General features: G+C 43.6%; 2 protein-coding genes across 5 annotated transcripts in view; both read left to right on the top strand.

The window, feature by feature from the left end:
- The window catches only part of LOC111844837 (uncharacterized), a 44237-nt gene that overhangs the window by 15786 nt on the left and 2559 nt on the right, over positions 1–25892 (top strand). The window lies entirely within an intron of this gene.
- The window catches only part of LOC111848815 (uncharacterized), a 46748-nt gene continuing 22005 nt past the window's right edge, over positions 1150–25892 (top strand). The window contains exons 1-4 of one of the 4 annotated variants that reach the window (XM_072701021.1): positions 1313–1444; positions 2380–2463; positions 23827–23934; positions 24524–24559. In XM_072701021.1, the coding sequence (XP_072557122.1) occupies positions 1387–1444; positions 2380–2463; positions 23827–23934; positions 24524–24559 (286 nt within the window). In that variant the 5' untranslated portion in view covers positions 1313–1386. Of the gene's footprint in view, positions 1254–1312; positions 1445–2379; positions 2464–7709; positions 9127–10810; positions 10898–23826; positions 23935–24523; positions 24560–25892 lie in introns of those variants that run through there. The other 3 variants (XM_072701018.1, XM_072701020.1, XM_072701019.1) reach the window with 3 other exon arrangements.

Genomic DNA, 25892 nt, shown 5'->3' with positions numbered 1-25892 from the left:
CCAATGACATTTTTCCCTCCTCATTTTTTCTGACTGTTTTTTCACTAGTTTAGCATTTAGCTATGGTCAGTGTCACTACTGGTAGCATCAGGTGATACCTGGGGCAGCGTGTGGCTCAGTGGGTTAAGCCTATGTGCCTCTAATCAGAAAGTCACCGGTTCAAAGTCAGCCTCAGCATGTCTGCAGGTCTTTGAGTAAGGCCCTTAACCCCCAGCTTCCTGGGTGCTGCTATGGGTGGCTGCCCCTCACAGACAACTTACTCTACAAAATAGAGCAAGTCAAGGGAGGCCTAAAGACAATTTCAATAAAGCAATCGTTATTATTACGCACAGGTAGTACAACTCCTCCAGGATTGCACATGTGCCATTGTCAGAAGGTTTGCTGTGTCTCCCAACACAGTCTCAAGGGCATGGAGGAGATTCCAGGAGACAGGCAGTTACTCTAGGAGAGCTGGACAGGGCTGTAGAAGGTCCTTAACCCATCAGCAGGACCGGTATCTGCTCCTTTGTGCAAGGAGGAACAGGATGAGCCCTGCCAGAGCCCTACAGAATGACCTCCACTTTGATTTTCATGGTGTCTTTGAATTCAGCCTCTGTATGTTGATAACTTTCATTTCCATCAAACGATGTGGCATCCTTTCATTCCTAACACATTACCCAGTCCATATCAGTGTAGATATCCAGCATGATTCTGCCTAATTGGCAGAAGGAGGTGTGTGTGATCTACCAAGCCCATCCACCACCACCACCCCCAACCTGTGAAATCTACTAAGGGTGTAAACTATACCAAGGGGGGGGGGGGGCACCCAGATTATTTCTGGCTACCAGCCTGCCTAGGGCCCCAAAAAGGTAGATAAGGCCCCGTTCAGAGGAGTTCAAAGTAAACAATAACAGGTGGGGAACCTTCAGAACGGAATAGCTACCTGCAAGCCGCTGGCATATTCATCCTCAAAACACAGCATTAGCAAATCAGAGAGACCAACAGAACCTTAACTGAACTCTGGTAATGCCTGGAGAAAAGCGCACAACCCTAACCCTAACCCAAGTTCCTTCCCCTCGCAGCACCACTCAGTCTGTGCGTGTATTTCCTGGTTAGAGTTTCTGGTGTCTTTTGTTGGAAGATTCCACAGTAGCGACAGAGTAATAAGAATAGTGATTTGGGTAGTAAAGTTACTTTTGTGACATCAGGCCTCTTATTGGTTAACCAGTACTGGATTGACGCAAACAACCACAGTAGAAAAAAAATCCACAGGGGTATAAGACCATGATTTGCAAATGATGCTTCCGTTACTGCTCCTTTTGTAGTTGCTGATCAGAAGCTTTTACATTTTCTTCTTCTCTTAGATACTTTGGTTTGACTATCAAGTCAGCAAGTAAGATTAACTAAATGTCAATGGCTGCCATTTATTCTGTTGTAAATTCAAAGAGAAAATGTCAGGATGATGGTGAGTATTTCAAGTTTTGTTTATAAAAAATATTTTAAGATGAAATGTATTGAAAAGATATAACTTCCTTTCTGGTTTGTGACAGGAAATAGTGGTGTTGGTCATAGCCACTGGTTTTAGATCATTGTATCAAATTTGTATGTATCAAGTATGTATGTTTAGTGTAACTGTTTGCAGTCTTTATGGATTTTCTACCAAATGAAATTGGACATATTGACTGAAGATTAATCTTGAGGATGGAATTATGCAACAAGGGGAATTCAGTAAACAAAATGGTTTTATTAGATGCCTTTTCATTTGTCAAAGCTGAATTGAATGTGTAATATGAGACTGACACTGTAAGTTATATACCGTTTTACAAATTTATTTGATGTTATGTAAATTCACATGACAAAGTGTAATATCACTGCCTGAGAAGTTCACTACAGAACAATCATATTTCATTTACATAAATATGCACACTGGGGAAAAAACGTGTTATTAAATCTTTATAGTATTTGCTTTCAAAGTGATATGTTACAAAGTGTCAGAATATCCATCAATCTTCTAACATCGTGAGTATATTATAATATTTATATTTGAAATAAGAATTTGAGTTAGAGTCACTGCTTTGAGTGCATTCGATGTGCATAAGCACAGTTTAAATAAAGCCTGATCAAAGGTAGTCAACAAGAGGAGAACTAACTAAATGTTCTCTGTAATATTTGCATTTGAAGGGATATGTGTTACTAAAATCCAAAGTGTGTCAGAATATGTATCCATCTGAAATAATCATAAGGTCACACTGAGAGCACAGGACTCAAGGCAGGGATAAAATGTTCTGTTCAAATTGCTGCTCTGAGAGATGCAGGCTTCCAACTTCAGATATTTCCTGTAAGTATGTTTGTTGAGGTTTGCCGGCCATTTACACCCTGTCATGTATATTTTTGCTGCAGCACAGGGTGAAGATGTCGTCTACACCGAAATTAAACTCCCTGACTCTCTCTGCCCCCAAAACGTGTCTCGTGATGGGAAAGCTGGTAAGTAGCATGAACCATGTGAAAGAATTTGCTGTTGTGTTTTTACGATTAGTTTAGTTTAGTTTATTTATTTATTTGAACAGGGACAACGTACAAAATACATTAACCTCAAAAAAAGGAGAGATGCTTTGTACCAGGTTATAGCACTATTGCTAATTCACACCTGTAGTCCCTGGACCGGCTGGTGCTAAAAGTGTATAAAACTGTCAAAAATGCAAATTGAGACAGATCATTATAAAAACATTATCATATATATAATCCAATAACATACAACCACCATTTACATACAGTCATTCAGGTCATTTCAACTCCCAAACTTCAGTGCAAACTAAACTTTCACACATCAGCTCTATGAGAGCAGGTTTGGGTTGAGAGGAGCCATTGTTTTGATTATTGTCACCTTGGCTATGAAACATGGATGCAAAGAAAGATAGAGCTGAGAGTAATTTTTTTTGCAAAGTTTAACATTCACTGCACAACAAAGCACACAAATACACCCATAAAGTGCAATCTTTTAAAAAATGCCCCATATTAGCAATGGCGGTAAGTAAACTGATAAGTGATTCTTTTCATTTCAAATACTATTTCTTGTACACTGTTATTACATTCGTTTGCTCAGTGCAGTCTCTAACTGCATGATCTGTCAATCTGTCACTCATCATTTACAGTATCTGCAATACAGTGCCTTGCAAAAGTACTGAAACCCCTTAAAATGATTAGATTTGCCTGAATTACAAATGATGCACGGATTCTTTCTTTCAGTGTTTTTATTACAAACTCATAGTCTCTCACAATAAACTTTCCAGTCAGTATCAATTATTTGTCACCACTTTTTTTTTGTTCATTTTACAATTTACCCACAACTGATACAATATATGTGTTTTTCTTTTTCAACAAAAGTCACAAAACACTGAGCTGAAGTTTGTTAAACTTCTAGCAAATGACGCTATTCACTGTTTACACGAGAACAAAAATAAAGTGTCAAAGTGAGAATGGTTTCCGGACGTTGACGTCACTCGTGAGCAGTGTGATATGTAGGTATGTGCATATCGTTCAGTTTTTAAAGTCAACGTGTGCATGAGCCCTGCAAACACTGTGTGATGATACTGATTGGCTACTGTACATGGAAATTGGTGCCTTTTCCTTCACTCCACTGGTACTTGCAGCTTTGGGTCATACGGGTTGCAGCACTAAACCCAGACAAACTGCTGATTTTTGAAAAACCACCAGGACAGGGACCCAAATAGAGGAGGTGTCCGGGAAAACCTGGACATATAGTAACTGTAAGTGAAAGTCATTTATGCTGCTATGCTGTTTAATTCCTTATGTCAATCATTGAGTGAAATAAGCAGTGGAAATATAAGCAGTGGAAATCATACATTCAGGCCAAATACTTCACAGACAATAGCCTATATGTGGTGTAATGTAACTTTAGTTACACTATATGGACAGAAGTTTTAGGATACATCTCTTAATTAATGAATTCAAGTTATTCATTCAGGCCCATTGCCACAGGTGTATAAAATCCAGCACCTAGACATGCAGTCAGGTTTACAAACATTTGTGAAAGAATGGGTCATTCTGAAGAGCTCAGTGAATTCAAGCGTAGTACTGTCATAGGATGCCACCTTTGTGATTAGTCAGTTTGTGAAATTTCTTCCCTGCTAGATATTCCACAGTCAATTGTAAGTGTTATTAATACAAAGTGGAAGCATTTAGGAAAAACAGAAACTCAGCCATGAAGTGACAGAGCAGAACGGGGTCACTGAGTGCTGAGGCACATAGTGTGTAACAGTTGTCAATACTCTGTTAACACTTTGTTGACTCTCTGTTGACGAAGTAAAAGTAGAAACAAAACTATTATGATAACACTCAAGCTACCAGGTATTCTTTTTATTCTACTCCCAGTATGTAACACTTGCATAAGTTTCTCAGCCGCTGAAAAGCCAATTTCTCTCAGGGGCTGAATATCTACTAGTGACTGCATTTGAACACTAGAGGGCGTGAGAGACAGCAGTCGACATATCTGACAAATTCCAGTGACATAATGTTATAATATACTGCTCAAAAGATTAAAGAAACACTTTTTAATCATAGTATAGCATCAAGTCAATTAAACTTCTGGGATTTTGATCTGGTCAATTAAGTAGCAGAGGGGGTTGTTAATCAGTTTCAGCTATTTTGATGTTAATGAAATTAACAACAGGTGCACTAGAGGGGCAACAATGAGTCGACCCCCAAAACAGGAATGGTTTAACAGGTGGGGGCCAATGACATTTTTCCTCCTCGTCTTTTCTGACAGTTTCTTCACTAGTTTTGCATTTGGCTACAGTCAGTGTCACTACTGGTAGCATGAGGTGATACCTGGACCCTACAGAGGTTGCACAGGTAGTCCAACTCCTCCAGGATGGTGCATCAATACGTGTCATTGCCAGAAGGTTTGCTGTGTCTCCCTGCACAGTCTCAAGGGCATGGAGGAGATTCCAGGAGACAGGCAGTTACTCTAGGAGAGCTGGATATGGCTGTAGAAGGTCCTTAACCCATCAGTAGGACAAGTATCTACTCCTTTGTGCAAGGAGGAACAGGATGAGCACTGCCAGAGCTCTACAGAATGACCTCCAGCAGGCCACTGGTGTGAATGTCTCTGACCAAACGATCAGAAACAGACTTCATGACGGTGGCCTGAGGGCCCGACGCCCTCTAGTGGGCCCTGTGTTCACTGCCCGGCACCGCGGAGCTCGATTGGCATTTGCCATAGAATACCTGAATTGGCAGGTCCACCACTGGTGCCCTGTGCTTTTCACAGATGGGAGCAGGTTCACCCTGAGCACATGTGACAGACGTGAAAGGGTCTGGAGAAGCCATGGAGAACATTATGCTGCCCGTGACACTGTTCAGCATGACCGGTTTGGTGGGGGGTCAGTGATGGTCTGTGGAGGCATATCCATGGAGGGACACACAGACCTCTACAGGCTAGACAACAGCACCTTGACTGCCATTAGGTATCAGGATGAAATCCTTGGACCCATTGTCAGACCCTACGCTGGGGCAGTGGGTCCTGGGTTCCTCCTGGTGCATGACAATGCCCGGCCTCATGTGGCAAGAGTATGCAGGCAGTTCCTGGAGAATGAAGCAACTGATACCATTGACTGGCCCCCACATTGCCCTTGACCTAAATCCAATGGAACACCTCTGGGACATTATGTTTCAGTCCATCCAACGCTGCCAGGCTGCACCTCAGACTGTCCAGGAGCTCAGTGATGCCCTGGTCCAGATCTGGCAGGAAATCCACCAGGACACCACTCATTAGGAGCTTGCTCTAACATTGTTGGACATGCATACAAGCATGTGGGGGCCAGACAAACTACTGAGTACGATTTTGAGTGGCTGCAGTGAAATTTCTGTAAAATGGAAAATTTTCTGTAAAACTATATCCTGCCACATAATTTTTCCACTTTGATTTTCGTGGTGTCTTTGAATTCAGCCTCTGTAGGTTGATCATTTTCATCCTTCCCTTCCTAACACATTACCCAGACCATATCAGTATAGATATCCAGCATGATTCTGCCCAATCGGCAGAAGGAGGTGTGTGTGATCTACCAAGCCCATCCACCACCACCACCACCACCACCCCCCCCCCAACCTGTGAAAGCTACTAAGGGTGTAAACTATACGAAGGGGGGAGGGGGCACCCATAAATACTATTTCTGGCTACCAGCCAGCCTAGGGCCCCTACAAATTAGATTAGACCCCGTTCAGAGGAGCTTAAAGTAAACAATAATAAGTGGGGAACCTGCAGAAAGGAATAGCTACCTGCAAGCCGCTGGCATTTTATTCCTCAAATCACAGCATGAGCAAATTAGAGAGACCAGCAGAACCTTAACTGGATTGTGGTAATGCCTGGAGAAAAGCGCACAAGGCTGTAGTGACAGTTCCTTCCTCTTGCAGCAGCACTCAGTCTGTGCATATATTTCCTGGTTAGAGTTTCTGGTGTATTTTGTTTCCACAGTAAATTTAACTGCCAATCACAGCCGTTTATTCTGCTGTGAATTTGCAGGAGAAATTGTCAGGAGTGTTTCCTACGGTGGCCGAGAGAGCTCAACACGCTGCAACTTCAAGAAAACACATGCAAACATAAAAAAACACAACAAATTAAGAAAACGTCTCCATCAGTTTCACAACACAGGCGCTGCAAACACACGAACGCGCAGCAAACAAAAAAACGCGCTGCAAACACAAAAAACGTGCTGCAAACACAAAAAACGCGGTGCAAATACAAAAAACGTGCTGCAAACACAAAAAACGCGGTGCAAATACGAAAAACGTGCTGCAAACACAAAAAACGCGGTGCAAATACAAAAAACGTGCTGCAAACACAAAAAAAGCGCTGCAAATAGCAGGCACCACAACGGAAATGTTTCGGGGGGACCTCAAAAAGTGACGAACCCATCTGGGAGCTGATTATTTGTTCATATTACCTCTGGGCACAGTCTGGCATGACACCAGTGGCCTGTACTACGAAGCGAGGTTACTGGCTTATCGGGGTAACTTGTCGGATTTAAGGTAGTCTGGGCAAAATGTAAGTGAACGAATATGAAGTCCATTTAAACTGTGGTACCTTAAATCCGACAAGTTACCCCGATAAGCCAGTAACCCCACTTCGTAGTACAGGCCACCGGTCCTCACCTGCAGGTTTAGGGGCATTCTCCACGACAAAACTAACATTTCGCCCACATGAGCTACAAAATTTGTGCAAAGTTGGCCGCTGAAAGCCACAGAACGGACAATACATTTTGATCTGAAAAAACAAAATAAATAAATAAAAATAACAATGTTACCGATTTTAGCATGCTTTATTTGTATTCCGTTGTTCATTATTATTAAGGGGTCTGAATAAATTGTAAAATATATTTTTTTCCATCAATCTATAATGAATTTTGACCTGATTTTAACCATTAATGAAGCACTGCAGAATTTTGTCATTTATTTGCATATATATTTATTTAGATATTTATTGGCAATTAAATTAATAACGTTCCACAGTTAAGTGTGTGATTCGTCAGATTAGTCTAATAATATCCAAAAGACCAATGAATCGTATGATCAGGTTGTTAAAAAAAAAAACACCTTTTAGTTCACGCACAACACCTCTACTCTGACCAAAAGCCACTGAACAAATAATCAGCTCCCAGATGGGTTCGTCACTTTTTGAGGTCCCCCTGAAACATTTCCGTTGTGGTGCCTGCTATTTGCAGCGCTTTTTTTGTGTTTGCAGCACGTTTTTTGTATTTGCACCGCGTTTTTTGTGTTTGCAGCACGTTTTTTGTATTTGCACCGCGTTTTTTGTGTTTGCAGCACGTTTTTTGTATTTGCACCGCGTTTTTTGTGTTTGCAGCACGTTTTTTGTATTTGCACCGCGTTTTTTGTGTTTGCAGCGCGTTTTTTGTGTTTGCTGCGCGTTCGTGTGTTTGCAGCGCCTGTGTTGTGAAACTGATGGAGACGTTTTCTTAATTTGTTGTGTTTTTTTATGTTTGCATGTGTTTTCTTGAAGTTGCAGCGCGTTGAGCTCTCTCGGCCACCGTAGTTTCCAGCCGATTTTTCAGATCTTCGTATAGTTACATCAAGAAACAAGTACACTGGAAATCAGTAATAGCATGATCTCTTTAGCAGGAAGGGGTGGAGTCTCACGGGGATAGTTTTTATTTATTGTAGTGAGTGATGGAAATAGATTTGACAGCTCGCAGTTGAAAACAACGATTGAGGACACCTGTGTGAGTGGGGTGGGGGTTGAGGGATTGAAAGATGCAAGCGGGAGGTGTTGGGAGAGTCGGTGTGAGAGGAGTTGGAGTGAGAGGTTGATCAGGGGTGCAGCGTGTCGCAGACATTGACGCCTTGGCCGTATGTGAAGATGGCAGGGGTAGATGGGTAAGCAGTGAGGGATTGCCTGTTAAATTAGAGTATAAAATTAGACTATAAAATCCACAGAGTATAAAAAGGTGGTGGCAGAGTAATAACAATAGTGATTTTGGTAGTAAAGTTTGTTTTGTGACATTAGGTCTTTTATTGGTTAACCAGTACAGGATTGACGCAAAGAAACCACAAAAGAAAAAAATTCTGCAGGTATAAGACCATGATTTGCAGATGAGCTACACCGTCTGGTCTCAGGTCAGGTCAGGGATTATGAGCTGATGCAGCGCGTTGCCGCAGCCACCACACAGCGAAACTCCTCGGGACCCCGGCCAGCAACCCCCCACGCAGATACACGGTCCAGTCCCACCCTCCAGAGATGGCCATCCATCTGCTGCAGCCAGGTGTTACATAGGTGTCCCCTTGGCCTGGTCCAGCCACTTGGGTCCCCAGCAATGAGGATCCTGTGAGCCGGATCACCCTCAGGGAAACACGCCACATCTGGTCTGGCATCAATAAATACTTAATGTTACATGTTTACATGCATTGTCAGTGTGTGTGTGTGTTTGTAATTGAGAGCTAAACGCGGAAATTGACATTTCTGTTCTGTTACTTCTCCTTTCGTGATTACTCATCTGAAGCTTTTTTTCTTTTGAATACTTTGACTTCACTTTTTAAGAGCAAGTCAGGTTAGCTCAATGTTATCGATTGCTGTTTATTCTGTTGTAAATTCAAAAAGGGAATGTCAGGATGATTGTGAGTATTTCAAGTTTTGCTTATAAGACATATATTAGCATGAAATTTATTGAAAATATATAATTCCTTGTACTGTCTGTGACGAGAAATGGTGTCGACACAGCGATTTGTTTTAGCTCATTGTACTGAGTTGTATTTATGTTTTAGTGTAACTGTTAGCAGTCATTGTGGATTTTATACCAAATTAAATTGAAATTGGACATATTGATAGAAGGTTCATCTTGAGGATAGAACCACGTGACAAGGGGAATTCAGTAAAAAAAAAGGTTTTATTAGATGCCTTTTCATTTGTCTAAGCTGAATTGAATGTGTGATATAAGACTGACACTGCATGTTATATAATATTTGCACATTTATTTGATATGTTATCTAAATTTACATGAGAAAGAGAAATATCACTGCCTGAGTAGTTTACTACAGAAAAATCATTTTATATTTACATAAATATGCGCACTGTAAAGAACCCTGTCATTTAATCTGTATAGTATTTGCTTTCAAAATGACATGTTACAAAGTGACATCAATCTTCTAACCTGGTGAGCAGAGGCGTATGGACAGGACAGGCAAGGCAGGCAATTGGCTGAGGCCCCCAGCGAGGCTGATTATATGGGACATCACACCATTATTAGTGTATTCTGTTTTGAAAATAAGTGAAAATAAAAGAAATATGTTTATTAAATTCTCTTTCTAGATATTAATTTAGACTCCCCGCTAAAATAATGGTTACACATTTAACCATGGAGCCCCCATGGAGTTTTTTGCTTATGCCCTCCAGTGTCCCTAGAATCACTTCTGCTTGTGGGTATGTTAGAAAATTTATAATAGAAATATTTGAGTGCACTTGATGTGCATGAACCAGGGATAGGAACAAGTCGTTCCTTGGCGAGTTTGAGTCAAGTCTCAAGTCATTTGCCCTCAAGTCCAAGTCCAAGTCTTTTCATCATTTTTGCAGTCAAGTCACAAGTCACCAAATTTGTCAAATTTGTGGCTCGAATCAAGTCGAGTTGTGAGTCATGTAACTTGAGTCCTTACCTATGTCAGTTTTTTTACCTTTAGTGATTAAAAATTGCAGCAGCAAAAACCCACGACAGTAAGACGTAGGATCCGTTCTTTTTAGGCAGAGAGAGGTTGAATAGAGAGTCTCCACTCTTTCACAGTTGTCCTTACACCGTTTTTACATTCGTGAATATGCAGAAAGTGATGCATCTTTCCAACAAACTCTCAGGAGACCTTGCATTCAGCCAACTGAATATGGAGACAGCAGAGAATTAAAATAGACTGAAATTATAAAAATTAACATTATGGTATCCAGAGGGTAGACTATAACCTCAACGCTTCTCGAGTCATGGGGTCCAGTCAGGTCCAAGTCTCGAGTCATTTGTCCTCAAGTCCAAGTCGAGTCCAAGTGTTTCCATCAATTTTGCTGAGTCAAGTCACAAGTTATCAAATTTGTGACTTGAATCTGAGTTACGGTTGGCATCAGATTTCTACCCTGCTTGTACCACCTGGACTCTACTAAGGCCAATCTGAAATAGTCACAGGGTCACACTGAGACCGTCCCCGCAAGCATAGGACACAAGGCAGGGATAAAATGTTCTGTTAATGTCACTGCTTCGAGAGATATTTCCTGTATGTTTCTTGACCTTTGCCGGCCATTAATGTCATGTCATGTATATTTTTGCAGTACCACCTGGTGACGATGTCATCTATCCTGAGACTAAACTCCCTGACTCTCTCTGCCCCCAAAACGTGTCTCATGATGGGAAAGCTGGTAAGGGGTGTGACCCATGTGAAAGTTTGCTGCAGTGTTTTCACAGCAATCTGTCTGGTTTTTGTTTGTGAATATGCAGTGTATGTATGCCCACAGAATTATTTCCAGCAGGATCCAATTTTACAAAATGGTTAAAACAAAAAGCTAACTGTCACTTTAGGTTTAAGATGTGCTAAAGCACTGCTGTCATAGAAGATGGCTGGGTAGATATTCTAATACAAAAAACGAATCAGGACAAGGCTGTAAATCCTGGGTGTTCAGCCCCCAGCCCCCACCCCCCAGCATGTTCCAAGGGGCCCTGCCCACATCTGGGGCTCCTGAATCATTCAGGGATTCTTAAATCATTCAGGTAAAGACAGATACATTTATCATAGAATTTTCAGAACTATAGACACCAACGAATTGTCATATTACAAAACACTGAGCTGAAGTTTGTCAAACTTCAAGCAAACGACGCTATTTACTGTTCACACGAGAACAAAAATAAAGTGTCAAAGTGAGAATGGTTTCCGGACGTTGACGTCACTCGTGAGCAGTGTGATATGTAGGTATGTGCATATCGTTCAGTTTTTAAAGTCACCGTGTGCATGAGCCCTGCAAACACTGTGTGATGATACTGAGTGGCTGCTGTACATGGAAATTGGTGCCTTTTCCTTCCCTCCACTGGTACTTGCAGCTTTGGGTCATACGGGTTGCAGCACTAAACCCAGACAAACCGCTGATTTTTGAAAAACCACCAGGACAGGGACCCAAATAGAGGAGGTGTCCGGGAAAACCTGGACATATAGTAACTGTAAGTGAAAGTCATTCATGCTGTTATGCTGTTTAATTCCTTATGTCAATCATTGAGTGAAAGGTCACTACAGTGAAGCAAATATTGTCATTAAATGAAAAACTGCAGATTTCACAAACTTACACTTGCAGTTGTGTCTTTTATAAATTGAATTTTTGGAAAGCAACATAAACCAAAGGCATTTTCTCTTGGTCCTGAAAAGTGGCAGCATTTACTAGGCCATCTCTCTTTGAACATCCATCCACTTTCCAAACCGCTTATACTTCTGGGACGTGGGGAGTCCGGAGCCTATCCTGGAAGCTACAGACACGAGGCGGGAAACAACCCAGGACAGGGGTCCAGCCCATCGCAGGGCACACTGACACACCATTCACACCTATGGGGAATTCAGTAATGCCAATTAGCCTCAGCATGTCTTTAGACTGTGGGGGGAAAACCAGAAAAACACAGGAGAACATGCAAACTCCACACATATGCAACCTAGGCGGAGACTTGAATCTAAGACCCAGAGGTGTGAGGCAACAGTGCTAACCACTGCACCCCCCCCTCTTTGAACATCACTTTAGTATTGTGGGAAACATTGGGGCAGCGTGTGGCTCAGTGGGCTAAGCCTGTGTGCCTGTAATCACAAGGCCGCCGGTTCAAACCTAGCCTCAGTACATCTGTGGGTCCTTGAGCAAGACCCTTAACCCCCAGCTCCCTGGGCGCCCCAACAGGTGGCTGCCCTTCGCAGACAACTTACTCTACAAAAGAGCAAGTTGAGGGAGGCGTAAAAAACAATTTCCCCACAGGGATCAATAAAGTATCAATTATTATTATTATAGAAAATACTAGAGTTAAGAACATAACTGCCTGAAGGACACTGGGTAACCGACCTGACTCTGAGCTCAGAGCCCGAGCTTCACTCTCACCTCTACGTGTATGTTTCCATGTCTCTGAGGAGAGCAAGATGAGATGTGAAAAGAAGCATTCCAGTGTACCTGAGGGAGAATACTAGGCACTTAGGGCGGAGCTTAGTGGGGGCTATGATGATGTCACAGTCGGGGGTGTTTGATTGACAGCATCTCTGACACTATTTCCTGCGACCACCCAGCGGATGCAATGATCCCCCCCAAAAAAGATATCAAAACAAACCATTTAAAAAACACCACAAAAAAAGACGTCACACATCGTGTCGCAAACCAAGAGCCCCCAGTTACTCCTTGTTTATGTTAAGTTTGCCACGTAGCCTCCTTAGTGTGAGAAAAACAATCATTGCGTTCAATGCTGTTCACGCAGAGGTCAGCTTTATAGCAAAACGGTTTCAGTCGTCTTTAAAAGAATAAAAAAACATTATCTGTATTTGTTAATGTTTTATTTTAAATACGTTTTAAGAAATAAAAACTTTATCAGAATGGATTTAAAGTGGCTTAGTTTCCCAGTTGTTCATGCTTATATGAAGGCAATTCACTGCCATGATTTATATTTTATATTTTTCAATATAAGCGGTGGAAATCATACATTCAGGCCAAATACTTCACAGACAATAGCCTATATGTGGTGTAATGTAACTTTAGTTACACTATATGGACAGAAGTATTGGGATACATCTCTTAATTAATGAATTCAAGTTATTCATTCAGGCCCATTGCCACAGGTGTATAAAATCCAACACCTAGACATGCAGTCAGGTTTACAAACATTTATGAAAGAATGGGTCATTCTGAAGAGCTCAGTGAATTCAAGCATAGTACTGACATAGGATGCCACCTTTGTGATAAGTCAGTTTGTGAAATTTCTTCCCTGCTAGATATTCCACAGTCAATTGTAAGTGTTATTAATACAAAGTGGAAGCATTTAGGAAAAACAGAAACTCAGCCATGAAGTGACAGAGCAGAACGGGGTCACTGAGTGCTGAGGCACATAGTGTGTAACAGTTGCCAATACTCTGTTGACGTTCTGGTGATGCTCTGTTGACGAAGTAAAAGTAGAAACAAAACTATTATGATTAAACTATGAAATGAAGTTCAAGCTACCAGATATTCTTCTTATTCCACTCCCAGTCTTTAACACTTACATAAGTTTCTCAGCCACTGAAAAGCCAATTTCTCACAGGGGCTGAATATCTACCAGTGACTGCATTTCACCACTAGAGGGCAGGAGAGACAGCAGTCGATGTATCTGACAAATTCCAGTGACAATGTTATAATACACTGCTCAAAAGATTAAAGAAACACTTTTTAATCATAGTATAACATCAAGTCAATTAAACTTCTTGGATTTTGATCTGGTGAGTTAAGTAGCAGAGGGAGTTGTTAATCAGTTTCAGCAGCTTTGGTGTTAATGGAATTAACAACAGGTGCACTAGAGGGGCAACAATGAGTCGACCCCCAAAACAGGAATGGTTTAACAGGTGAGGGCCAATGACATTTTTCCCCCTCGTCTTTTCTGACAGTTTCTTCACTAGTTTTGCATTTGGCTACAGTCAGTGTCACTACTGGTAGCATGAGGAGATACCTGGACCCTACAGAGGTTGCACAGGTAGTCCAACTCCTCCAGGATGGTGCATCAATACGTGTCATTGCCAGAAGGTTTGCTGTGTCTCCCTGCACAGTCTCAAGGGCATGGAGGAGATTCCAGGAGACAGGCAGTTACTCTAGGAGAGCTGGACAGGGCCGTAGAAGGTCCTTAACCCATCAGTAGGACTGGTATCTGCTCCTTTGTGCAAGGAGGAACAGGATGAGCACTGCCAGAGCCCTACAGAATGACCTCCAGCAGGCCACTGGTGTGAATGTCTCTGACCAAACGATCAGAAACAGACTTCATGAGGGTGGCCTGAGGGCCCGACGCCCTCTAGTGGGCCCTGTGTTCACTGCCCGGCACCGTGGACCTGACTGGCATTTGCCATAGAATACCAGAATAGGCAGGTCCACCACTGGCACCCTGTGCTTTTCACAGATGAGAGCAGGTTCACCATGAGCACATGTGACAGACATGAACGGGTCCAGAGAACCCGTGGAGAATGTTATGTCACTCATAATTTATCTGCAATACAGTGCCTTGCAAAAGTGTTGAACCCTCTTAAAATTATTAGATTTGCCTGAATTACAAATGATACATGGATTCTTTCTGTCAGTGTTTCTATTACAAACTCATAGTCTCTCACAATAAACTTTCCAGTCAGTATCAATTATTTGTCACCATTTTTTAGAAAAGAAAATTAATATTTGAAAAATGCTGCTGGCATAAGTATTCAACCCCTGCGCTCTGGAAGCTCCACATGACAGAGAACAATGACACAGCTGGACAACATCACCTCACCGAATTGTCCTCCACTTGGCCCCCACCCATCATAACCCCTGACTCCGCCCAGCTTCACTATCGAGACTGGAGAGTATTAAAAAGCAGTTAGAATAATCTAATGTCATAAATTTAGAATGGGGCACCAAAAATATCCAAGAGGTTGGACATCTCAGTAAGACTGTTGGATCGATACTGAGAAAGTGGAGGCTTCACCACACCTGCCTAGACCAGCCCATCCTGAAGACTCAGCAACCACACAAAAAGGAGACTGGTGAGGGAAGCCAGAATAAGGCCTACAGTCACTCTGAAGGAGCTACAGAGTTCAGTGGCTGTCAGTGGAGTGAAGGTGCACCTGTCCAGCAAGTCAAGAGCATACTGCATACACCATACAGTGTACTGCATACACCATACTGCATACACCATACTGTATACACCATACTGTGTACTGCATACACCATACTGCATACTGCAACAGTGAATTCAGCTGGTCTGTATGGGAGGCTGGCTAGAAAGAAGATAATACTGAAGAACAGCTATATGAATGCATGTCTAGAGTTTGCCAGAAGGTATGAGAGTGACCCAGCTAACATATTGGAGAAGGTTGGGTGGACAGATGAGACCAAGATGAAGATTTTTGGTCAAAATCCAAAGGACTGTGTGTGGCACAAACATCACAAGGCCCATGCCTCAGTGAACACCATCACTGCTGTCATGGAAGACGGCTAAAAATGGGAAGGCAAGAATTTTACAGGAGAGCAGTAATGCTGTGAGATCTCGCGAGAGCTGTGCGTAATCCAACATGGCAGCGTCCTACTAAAAAAAAAAACAAAACAAAACTTACTTCGATAGCCAACTTAACCAAGCCAAAATATTAATAATAGTATTTATAGTACTTTATCGGATAAATAAGTTCACTCATTTACATCCTGGACGAAGAAAGCTTGGAAGATTTACAGGATTACGTGGACGAGTGTTACGAACGACTCATCATGAAGAAGAACCAAGCGACTCCGTCCACGAAGAGAACACGCTCGGACTGTACCTCAAACAGCCCCTCAAGTAGCCCTTCATCGCCTGATAAGGAATACGGAGATATCCTAGAGTCCATTAACAACAAACTTTCCAGTTTTGACGCCCGACTGGCACTTGTAGAAATCCTACACAAGGAATTTCAAGCATTACGGGAATCTCTGGAGTACAGTCAACAACAGGTGGAATCGCTAGCATCTGAAAACAAGATTCTCAGAGACTCCGTAACATCCCTCACGGAAGGTATGGCGAAACTCTCCACAGAACATAAGCGCATGAAAGAGTCCCTGCTTGATATTCAAGCAAGAAGTATGCGGGACAATTTAGTGTTCGCCGGAATTCCGGAGCGCGCAGAGGAAGACGCAGAAGCTACCATCAGAAACTTCATGCAACAAGAACTTAAACTTCCTCGGGACACCGTCAACAACATCACGTTTCATCGGGTCCACCGCATAGGAGGGGTGAGGAAAGAAGCTCAGCGTCCAAGACCTATCGTGGCCAAGTTTGAACATTTCAAGCAAAAGGAACTGGTGAAAAGCCGAGGCAGGGAGCTCAGAGGAACGGACTTCAGCGTCAACGACCAATTTCCCAAAGAAATCCTGGATCGTCGCAGAATCCTGTTCCAGCTCAGGAAAAAATTCATTGCGGAGGGAGCCCGAGCTGTCATCGCGGTAGACAGACTGTATGTTAATGGACAACTATTTCGCGACCAGAACACCACTGCTTGGCTCTACTGAAACCACTTCCGACTAAGGTAACACGCATTTAACAAACTGACTTTAAAGTTTGGCAGTTAATACAGGTTTTTAGCGCACGCCGCACACTACACGGCTTTGTCTAAAGACTATTAAGGCTGGTTCACTTTATATCCCTTACTGTTCCTCAACCCCCTTGTTTAATGTCTCACTACAGTCGCAGTTGTTGTTGTTGTTGTTATTGTTATGGCCATCATTGTCAATTTGGTTGTTATGTTAATTGTTGCATATCGATATTGACGCTCAAAAATGTTTTATCTGGAAGCAGTCTACCAGATACTATATACCCACACCGACACGTAGGTAGTCACACACTCGCATGCATAGATGCCCACTCAAACATACACGCACCCCCTCATCTTAACATCACACATGTATGCATTCATACACTCACATATACACATGCCCACTCAAGCTCAGACAGATCTCCTCACCTTAATAACACACATGGAGGCATTCACACATTGATATTTGCACACACACTAATCCTGACTTATTCAGACTCATTCACACAGAGTCTTTCACATACACACACATCCATCCATTTTAACATTAGATTGCACTCAGGGGGTCTAAGTTAGGACAGCATGAATTCACTACGCTTTGTCACTTGGAACGTGCGTGGTATTGGCTCAATTGCTAAGAGACATAAAATCTTAGAATATCTAACAACATTACAGGCAGACATTGTCCTACTGCAGGAAACTCACTTAGCCAAAACAGGACAGTGTACATTAAATTCACCAGAATTTCCACACGTATACTTAGCTAGTTATAATTCAAAACAGAGAGGTGTAGCAATTTTAATCAACAAAAGAATATGTTTCAACTGTAAAGACACTATCGCAGACCCAGAAGGTAGATTCATAATTATTAAAATTTCAGCATATAACAAAGAGATATGTATTGCCAATATATACGGTCCAAATAGTGATGACTCCTCCTTCTTCCACCACCTTTTTGCTGAAATATCATCGCACTCAGACACAGAACTTATACTGGGAGGGGACTTCAACTTAGTACTTAACCCAGAATCTGACAGACGTAGTACAGCAGCTAGTTACCGTACTTGCCAATCATCTGAAACAGTAAAACAATATATGAAGGATTTCGGCCTATGCGATGTCTGGCGTACTTTTCACACCACGCTCAGAGAATACACGTTTTTCTCACCAGTCCATCATTCTTACTCCCGGATAGACTTTTTTCTTACGAGCAATACAGTTATGAAAGATATATCTGACACACAAATTCACCCTATAACAATCAGTGACCACGCACCTGTCACTATGACGGTCACTGTAAAAGTTAGTGCACCACCTTTTAAACGGTGGAGACTGAATACATCATTACTAACGGACTCAGAGTTTCTAGAAGTTATTAAAAAAGATTGGACAACATTTATTGAAACAAATGACCTGCCAGGTATCTCTGCGTGCATTCTCTGGGAGACAGCAAAGGCTGTAATACGAGGCAGAATAATTTCATATTCAGTACATAAAAAGAAGAAAGAAAAAGCACTCGAAACTGAACTAGAACAGAAAATTAAAACTTTGGAATCAGCACATGTTGCCTCCCAAGAAAAACACCTTCTCAATGACCTGAGAAAAAATAAAATTAAATTGCAAGAATTAAGAGACAAAAAAACTCAGTTTTACATACAGAGATTACGCTTGGACAATTTTGAACATAGTAATAAATCAAGTAAATTTTTAGCAAACCAACTAAAACAGAATAAGGAGAAGGCAGCAATCTCTTCAGTTACAGACCCCAATGGGAAGGCAACTCATAGCCTAGGAGAGATAAATAGGATATTTAGGGACTTCTATAAAAAATTATACTCACCTGATATTAATCCAACCAATTCTGAAATAGAAGAGTTCTTAAATAACATCGACCTACCAATATTAAATAATGAACAAATAACGGCATTAGAGTTACCTCTCTCAATAGTGGAACTTCATGATGCACTACAATGTATGCCTAACGGGAAAGCCCCAGGTCCAGATGGATTTCCAGCAGAATTCTACAAAACATTTTGGCCTCTGCTAGCACCACTCTTCCATAGAATGGTTATAGAAATTAAAGAAACTGGCAGCATCCCTCCAAATATGAATTGTGCAGACATTAACCTGCTCCTCAAACCTGACAAAGATCCTGCTCTCCCCTCTAGCTACCGACCAATATCACTTATAAATGCGGACCTTAAAATCATCAGCAAGGCACTGGCTAGTAGAATTGAAAAAGTGACACCTTATATAATACATCCAGATCAAACGGGTTTCATTAAAGGCAGACAGTCCACTAACAACATGAGGAGACTAATTGGCGTAATCGACTACTGCAACATTCAAAATAAGGAAGCCATAATCATGTCATTGGACGCAGAAAAGGCTTTTGACAGGGTCAACTGGAAATTTCTAATGGCAACCTTACTAAAATTTGGATTTCGTGAGAACTTCGTAACCTGGATTAAAATTTTATACAGTTCACCTAAAGCCTGTGTAAAAACGAATGATCAAATCTCCCCAAGCTTCACTCTCAGAAGGGGCACTAGGCAAGGTTGTCCACTTTCTCCATCACTATTTTCTATATTTATTGAACCATTGGCAGCAGCAATTCGGAATAATAATAATATCAAAGGTATTCAAACAGCAAGTATAACCCATAAAATTAGTCTTTATGCAGATGATGTATTACTTTTTCTTCAAAATACACAGGGTTCCCTCACGGAGACGATAAGACTTATAGATAAATTCTCCTCCATATCAGATTACTCTATTAATTGGAACAAGTCGACTACTCTTCCAATATCTTGTGACCTCCAGTCCAATCCAACTATCCCACTTCAATCTGGGAACATTAGATATCTGGGTATTAACATTTCTGCCAAGCTGTCAGATCTGACGCGATTAAATTATAGTCCGCTGCTTAAAAAGATAGAAGATGACCTTGCACGGTGGAACAATCTACCCACATCACTTCTGGGAAGAGTAGCTACAATCAAAATGATGATCCTACCAAAAATTAACTACATGTTCTCAATGGTTCCGAGTCAACCTCCGCGGACTTGGTTTAAATCATTGGACTCCTTAGTTTCAAAATATCTATGGAAATCCAAACCACCACGAATAAGTTTAAAAACTTTACAGAAATCCAAAAACTGTGGGGGTTTGGAGCTTCCCAATTTCTACAACTACTTTCTTGCCAATAGATTGATATATGTCCTAAAATGGACTACGCAAAATAACTTAGACCTTAACTGGTTGGATATTGAGCAAACTTTCTGTAATGATATTCGAGTCGAGGACCTGCCATTTATCAGTCATATACTTAAACGACATTGCTGTTTTAAGAGCATCAACATCAGCACGTCGCTGGCAGCCTGGTGGGAATTTCTTAGAATAAACCAAACTTCAGTGGTCCCATGCAAACTGACACCCATCTGGAACAACCCTGACATCCTGTTAAATAAAAAAGTGATAAACTTCCTGGCTTGGCATAATAAAGGAATCAAGCGCCTCGAACATATAATCCAAGACAATTGCATGATATCATTTGACAAAATTACAGAAACTTATAACATTGAGAAAAACAAATACTTAGAATATCTTCAACTTAAATCAATAATACACAATAGATGGTGCCGTAAGCAATTAGATCTGGAGCTTTCACCTAAAATAGCAAACTTCTTAATAACTCCAACTAAAAAACTACTGTCTAGGATTTACGTGCATCTAGCAGAATCTGATACAACGCTCTCACTCCCTACCCACAAATGGGAAAGGGATTTACTTATCAATCAAGACACTAACTTCTGGAGGCAAATTTGCTTGAATACCTTTCGAATGAATCGGAACTCCAACCTGCAGCTTTTACAATACAAAATTTTACACAGAACACACTACACAGGGCAGAGGATGTTCCAGATGGGTATCAGAGATACTGACATATGCCTAACTTGTAAGACGGATGCACCAGATAATTACCTGCATGCTTTCTGGTATTGCACACCGGTCAACGAATTCTGGCAAAGGATTTGTGAAGACTTATCGACACACCTAGGGCATCCCATCCCACCCTCCCCCTCACTCTGCCTGCTTGGGGACCTCACTGACACTAATATGGACATGAATAAATCTTGCATGCTTCTCACAGTACTAACCATTGCTAAGAAAACAATCCTTCTGAACTGGAAGTCAAAAGAGAATTTAAACATAAATCTGTTCAAAAATCTACTCTGGGATTATGTTTCCATGGAGAGGATGTCTGCCTGTAAGAAAAATCAATTGATCGATTTTGAAGACAGTTGGACTCCAATAATGAATTTTTTAACGTAATGTCGTCAGGGGTGGTGGGGCCTTGCCGTCACCGTCCCGGGTTGGGGGCTGGGGGTGGGGGGGCTGGGTTGTTGGGGTCCTCTGGTGTTTCTCTTGGCTGAGGGCGCGTGGTCAGTGTCTCTGGGTGGCCGCTGGCCTGGCCTGGTGGGGGCGGTGCGGGGGGTGGGGGGGTTCTGCCCCCGCGGGGTGGGTGGCGCGCTGGGGGGGGATCGGGGGGTGGGGCCTCTGGGTTCCGCCTGGGCCGCTGCGCTGGGGTGCGTGGGTTTGGGGGCGTGGGCTCTATCTGCTGGGGCCGCTGCTCCGGCTCCCGGGCGGGTGGTCGCCCGCATGCTGGGGGGCCTGGTCTGCCCGGGCCCGTTGCCTGGTGGGGACGGGTCGTTGTCTGCCGTTGGCGATTCCGGCGCGGGGCCCTCGGGCGCTGTGGGGTGGTTTGGGGGGGGCGGTGGGGGGAGCCTCTGCCTCGCCTGGGGGGGGCCTGGGGTGGCCGGGGGGCGGGGGTCACCCCGCCTGGCTGGTCCGGCTCCCCGTTTGCCGGGGGGGTCTGGGGTTGTCCCGTCCTTGGCCGCTAGCTGGGGTCTCATCGGGCGTGGTGGGGTGGGTCTCTCCCGGTCTGCGCCTGGGGGGGGGGGGGCGTTCCCTGCTGCTGGGCTGCCTGTGCCGCCCTTGGCCGTCCCTGCCGGCTGTGCGGGGTCAGGGATGGGGACTAATCGGGGCCAGTCGGGGATCTGGCCCCGGTGCCGGGGGGGGCCCACTCCTGGCACGCCCTTATTGCTCCCCTGGGTCCAACACCACATTTCACACAACACTAGGGCCTTGAGGGGCGGTGGGGAGGTGCGCCGAGACACTGCCCCTCAATTTTTACTTACATGTTAGACACCACATGACACTAGGGCTGAGGAGGTGGGTTGAGGCAGGTGGGGCTCTGCCGTCTGCCAGCGGTGGGGTGCCCATGCCTCAACTGCTCGCCCACTTTTTGCACCTTAGTCATATACGCAGTCCATATTACATTAGGGCCTTGGGGGTGCGGGGAGGGGGATGGGGGACTCTGCCATCTGCCAGTGGTGGGGCCCTCATACCCGAACTGCACCCACTAATTTTAATGCATAGTAGACATAAACACACAACTCTCTCACACATGTACATGCACACTTCACACCAACATGGGTCAGGGAGGGGATGGGGGCTGAGGGGCCCCCCCTAACTCTCTGTCTCTGGCCCTGTGCTGGTGGGGTGGCCCGCCGGGGGGAAGACCCATCATGGGGGGGTTCGGGTGGCCCTGGCGGGTATGGGCGGCCTCCTCTCTTGGGCTGCGGGCCGGGTGGTGCTTGGCTCTGCTGCGCCGTGGTGGGGCCCTGGCGGGCGGTCCAGGGAATCTTGGGACACTCTGGGCCCTGCTAGGCGGATTGGGGGGTTCGGTCTGGGCTGGGCGGGGTGTCTGCCGCTCCCCGGTCGCCGCGGGTCCGCTCCCGGGTGGGGGGGGGGCTCTTTGTATGGGCCCCCCTTGGATCATCCTGCAGTGTTGGGGGGGAGGCGTGCCGGGTCGCTGCGGTGGGCGGCGGCCCGTCCTCCCGGGGGACGGGCTGGGGGGGCTGGGGCTCCCCCGGTGTGTGGGGGGCCGTCCGCCGGGGGGTGGGCGGGGTGGTCCCGGTGGGTGGGGCCCTTCGGCCCTGGACCCGCCTGCCCCGGTGGGGTGGTTGCGGGTGGGGCTGGGGGGCTCGCCGCCCGTCCTCCCTCTGCGGGCCTCCCTGTGCGGGGGTTGGCGCCCCCTTAGTCCCTCGCGGGCTCCCTCTCGGGTTGGGCGGGTGGTTGTCTCTGGGATGCGTGGCTGTGGGCCCTTGTGCCGGAGGGGCAGTAGGGTGGCCTCGGTTGCCTGGTTCTCCTGCCTTCGCCTTGGGCCTGGGGGGGGGGGGGGGTGCTGCCGCCTCCCCTGACGGCATTAAATGCCAGCACATCCAATGACAAATCAGGTCACACCTACACTTGCACATGCATACAAGACTGGTTGAGCGATCAATATCATTATTATTATTACTTTTTAGGGTATGTTATAGATTTAGGAATTGAAATATACATATATAACGGTACGATTACGTGTGTGTATGCTACATATATATAATAACGATTTGTATTAATTATTATTAGTATCACTGATGTTGTTATAATTCTTGTTGTTTGATGAGTGTTATGTTTCTTATGGTTGTTTGTATTCTGTATTCCCCTATACTTCATTTTTTTTCCATCCCGCCTACATTATTAGTGTTATTATTTCTGTATACCTTTTTTTTTTTTTCTTTTCTCTCTCCCCCTCTCCCCATGGTGATTGATGTCTGTTATTGTTACGCTTGTTGTTTTTGTACCCCCCCTGTTTTTCTCCTTTTCCACGGTACTGGTGAGTTCGGAGCGGCCACAATCTTTACTCTTGAATGTAATGTAAAATAAAGTTGTCCTCCGAAGAGGGGGGGTGGTGGTGGGCAATAAAAAAAAAAAAAAAAAAAAAAAGAAGACGGCTGGCTGGATGTGCTAATCCAAAAAATCAGGACAAGTCTATCAATCCCGGATGCTCACCCCCAGCCCGGCATGTTCCAGGGACCCCTGCCCACATCTGGGGCTCCTGAATCATTCAGAGATTCCACACCATTCATGGCGCCCCTGTCTGTTCATGCACCATTTTATACTTTTATATTCAGGCAAAATCTTCATGTGGTTTAAATCTCTGTTCATTCCCATCAGGGGCAGAGAAACCTGGATCACACCCCCATCCCTACAGGCTGACTGTAGTGTGTCTGCTGCTGTTGTGTTTTTTCCTAACCATCTGCATCATTGTCCTGAGTATCTGTTGTGAGTATGAATCACTTTCCATTTTCTATATGTAAGTGAAACATATTATTAGAATTTGTGTATCTACAGTGAGCATAATTCACAGCTTGGATAGTGTGTTATTTTGTGTAGCGTAAATGTTCACTTTCTAATAGGGTAAAAATGATCATTTTTAGAGCAGTGCAACACTGCACCCCCCACTGCTATATATGCTAATGGCCTCATTAGAGTAAGACTAGTAATACACTGCATCAGTTTAGATTTTTAAATAGCAGGTAGAAAAACGACTATTGCTTTAGTTTCAAAATGATTGCTTATCATGTCAGTATAATATAAATGCAGGCATTTCTGAAACAACCATATGACACTTAAAGAAAAACCTATTACATATACTGATGATTTTTAATAATATTTGAGGAGACTCTCCCAGAGGTGCCAATTGGGTTCACTATATTTTCAGAATTTGACATGTATGATCTAATAAGATTTAAAAATGATTTTAAAATTTCTCTAGGTTTTAGTAAATTAGAATAGAAACTTTGCTCTCCAATTGGGTGCTGTATTGACTGGTACACTGTATGTTTTATGTCTCACTGTCATGCGGAAACAGTACATAGAGCCAACCGGAAATGCTCAGTGATGGAAGGTGAAATAGCCAGTGACAATAACCAGCTGAAGAAAAACTACAAAGCTGTGTTAGATAAATTACACCACCTGACTTCATATTGTGACACCACTGAAATACGTAATATAGCCCTTATTCCACAATCTTTTCTTTGTTTTATTTGACGGCATTTTATTGCACTTTTGACAAAGAGTTTGTCTTCTTTGTCTTTGCAGAGAAACCATGCCGACCGTGTCCACAGGACTGGGAGCTGTTCAACTACAGCTGCTACTTTATCTCCAAGGAGCAGAAATCATGGATGGACAGTCGGATTGAATGTCTTAAGTTGGGAGCAAACCTGGTAATTATGGAGAGCAATGAGGAACAAGTATGTACTGTTTCAGTGACTGGTCATAGTGTAGATAGTGTAACTGCTCTCCTGTTGTTCACTCATGTGATCTGAAGAGTGGGTGATGCAGTACTTTTGTGTCGGTCTATTGCTTATGCTGAGATACAGTATGTGTCAGTGTGTCTCTCAGCAGAGCTGCATGAATCATTCACTGTCTTGTCTTCAGGAATTCATTAATGGAAAAAAAGATGATTACTGGATTGGACTGAAATATAATACAAAGAAGAATGATTGGATTTGGCTGGATGGCAGATCTCTGAGAGGGTCAGGATTCATTCAGACACAGTATGTCGATTCCTTTACAGAAAAAGAAACAACTTTCCGTGTCACTCTTGGTCATTCATGGTTTATACCAGGGCTATTAAAATCACGATCCTCAAGGTCTGAGCACTTCTGATCTTCCATCCATCCAGGGACGGATTAAGGTGTACAGAGGCCCCTAGGCTACAGTAGTCTGTGGGCCCCCCAACCCCGCCCCCCTCCGCGCCAATGGGGGCCCCCTTGCAGGCTGGCACACATGGGGCCCCTAGGCTTAAGCCATATCTAGCCTGTGCGTTAATCGGCTTAATCGAATAGCTGAGAAGCTGGCTGGATGATGTATACACATCCTCTGGGGCAAAGTACTGACTACATATGTAGGTGCTCCCATGAAGAATTTTTAAAGTTGGCCCCTGATCTCTTTTGATCGCTGTCACTCAAAGAGCACATATTTTTTCATCCACAGAGAGCCGCAGTTTACCGGTATTTCAACCATACTGGGTTTGCGCCAACCATCTTCAGATACTGTGTTAATGTCACTTTGCACCACCTGTAGTGTATATTGTAATAAACAGTCTACTGTTCCCGCTGCGTGTTTTCTCCGTATGCGACAGGAGAAAATCTATGAGTGAAACTGTAATAAACCAAACACAGAAAAGACTTGGGAGATCTCTTACCTAGCAGAGCATAGTTACAACAAGCTGGCCG

Source organism: Paramormyrops kingsleyae, chromosome 17 (genome assembly GCF_048594095.1).
Source record: "Paramormyrops kingsleyae isolate MSU_618 chromosome 17, PKINGS_0.4, whole genome shotgun sequence".
Taxonomy (NCBI): Eukaryota; Metazoa; Chordata; class Actinopteri; order Osteoglossiformes; family Mormyridae; genus Paramormyrops; species Paramormyrops kingsleyae.
The sequence above is the reverse complement of the archived record's forward strand: the minus strand, read 5'-3'. Positions and strand labels throughout refer to the sequence as shown.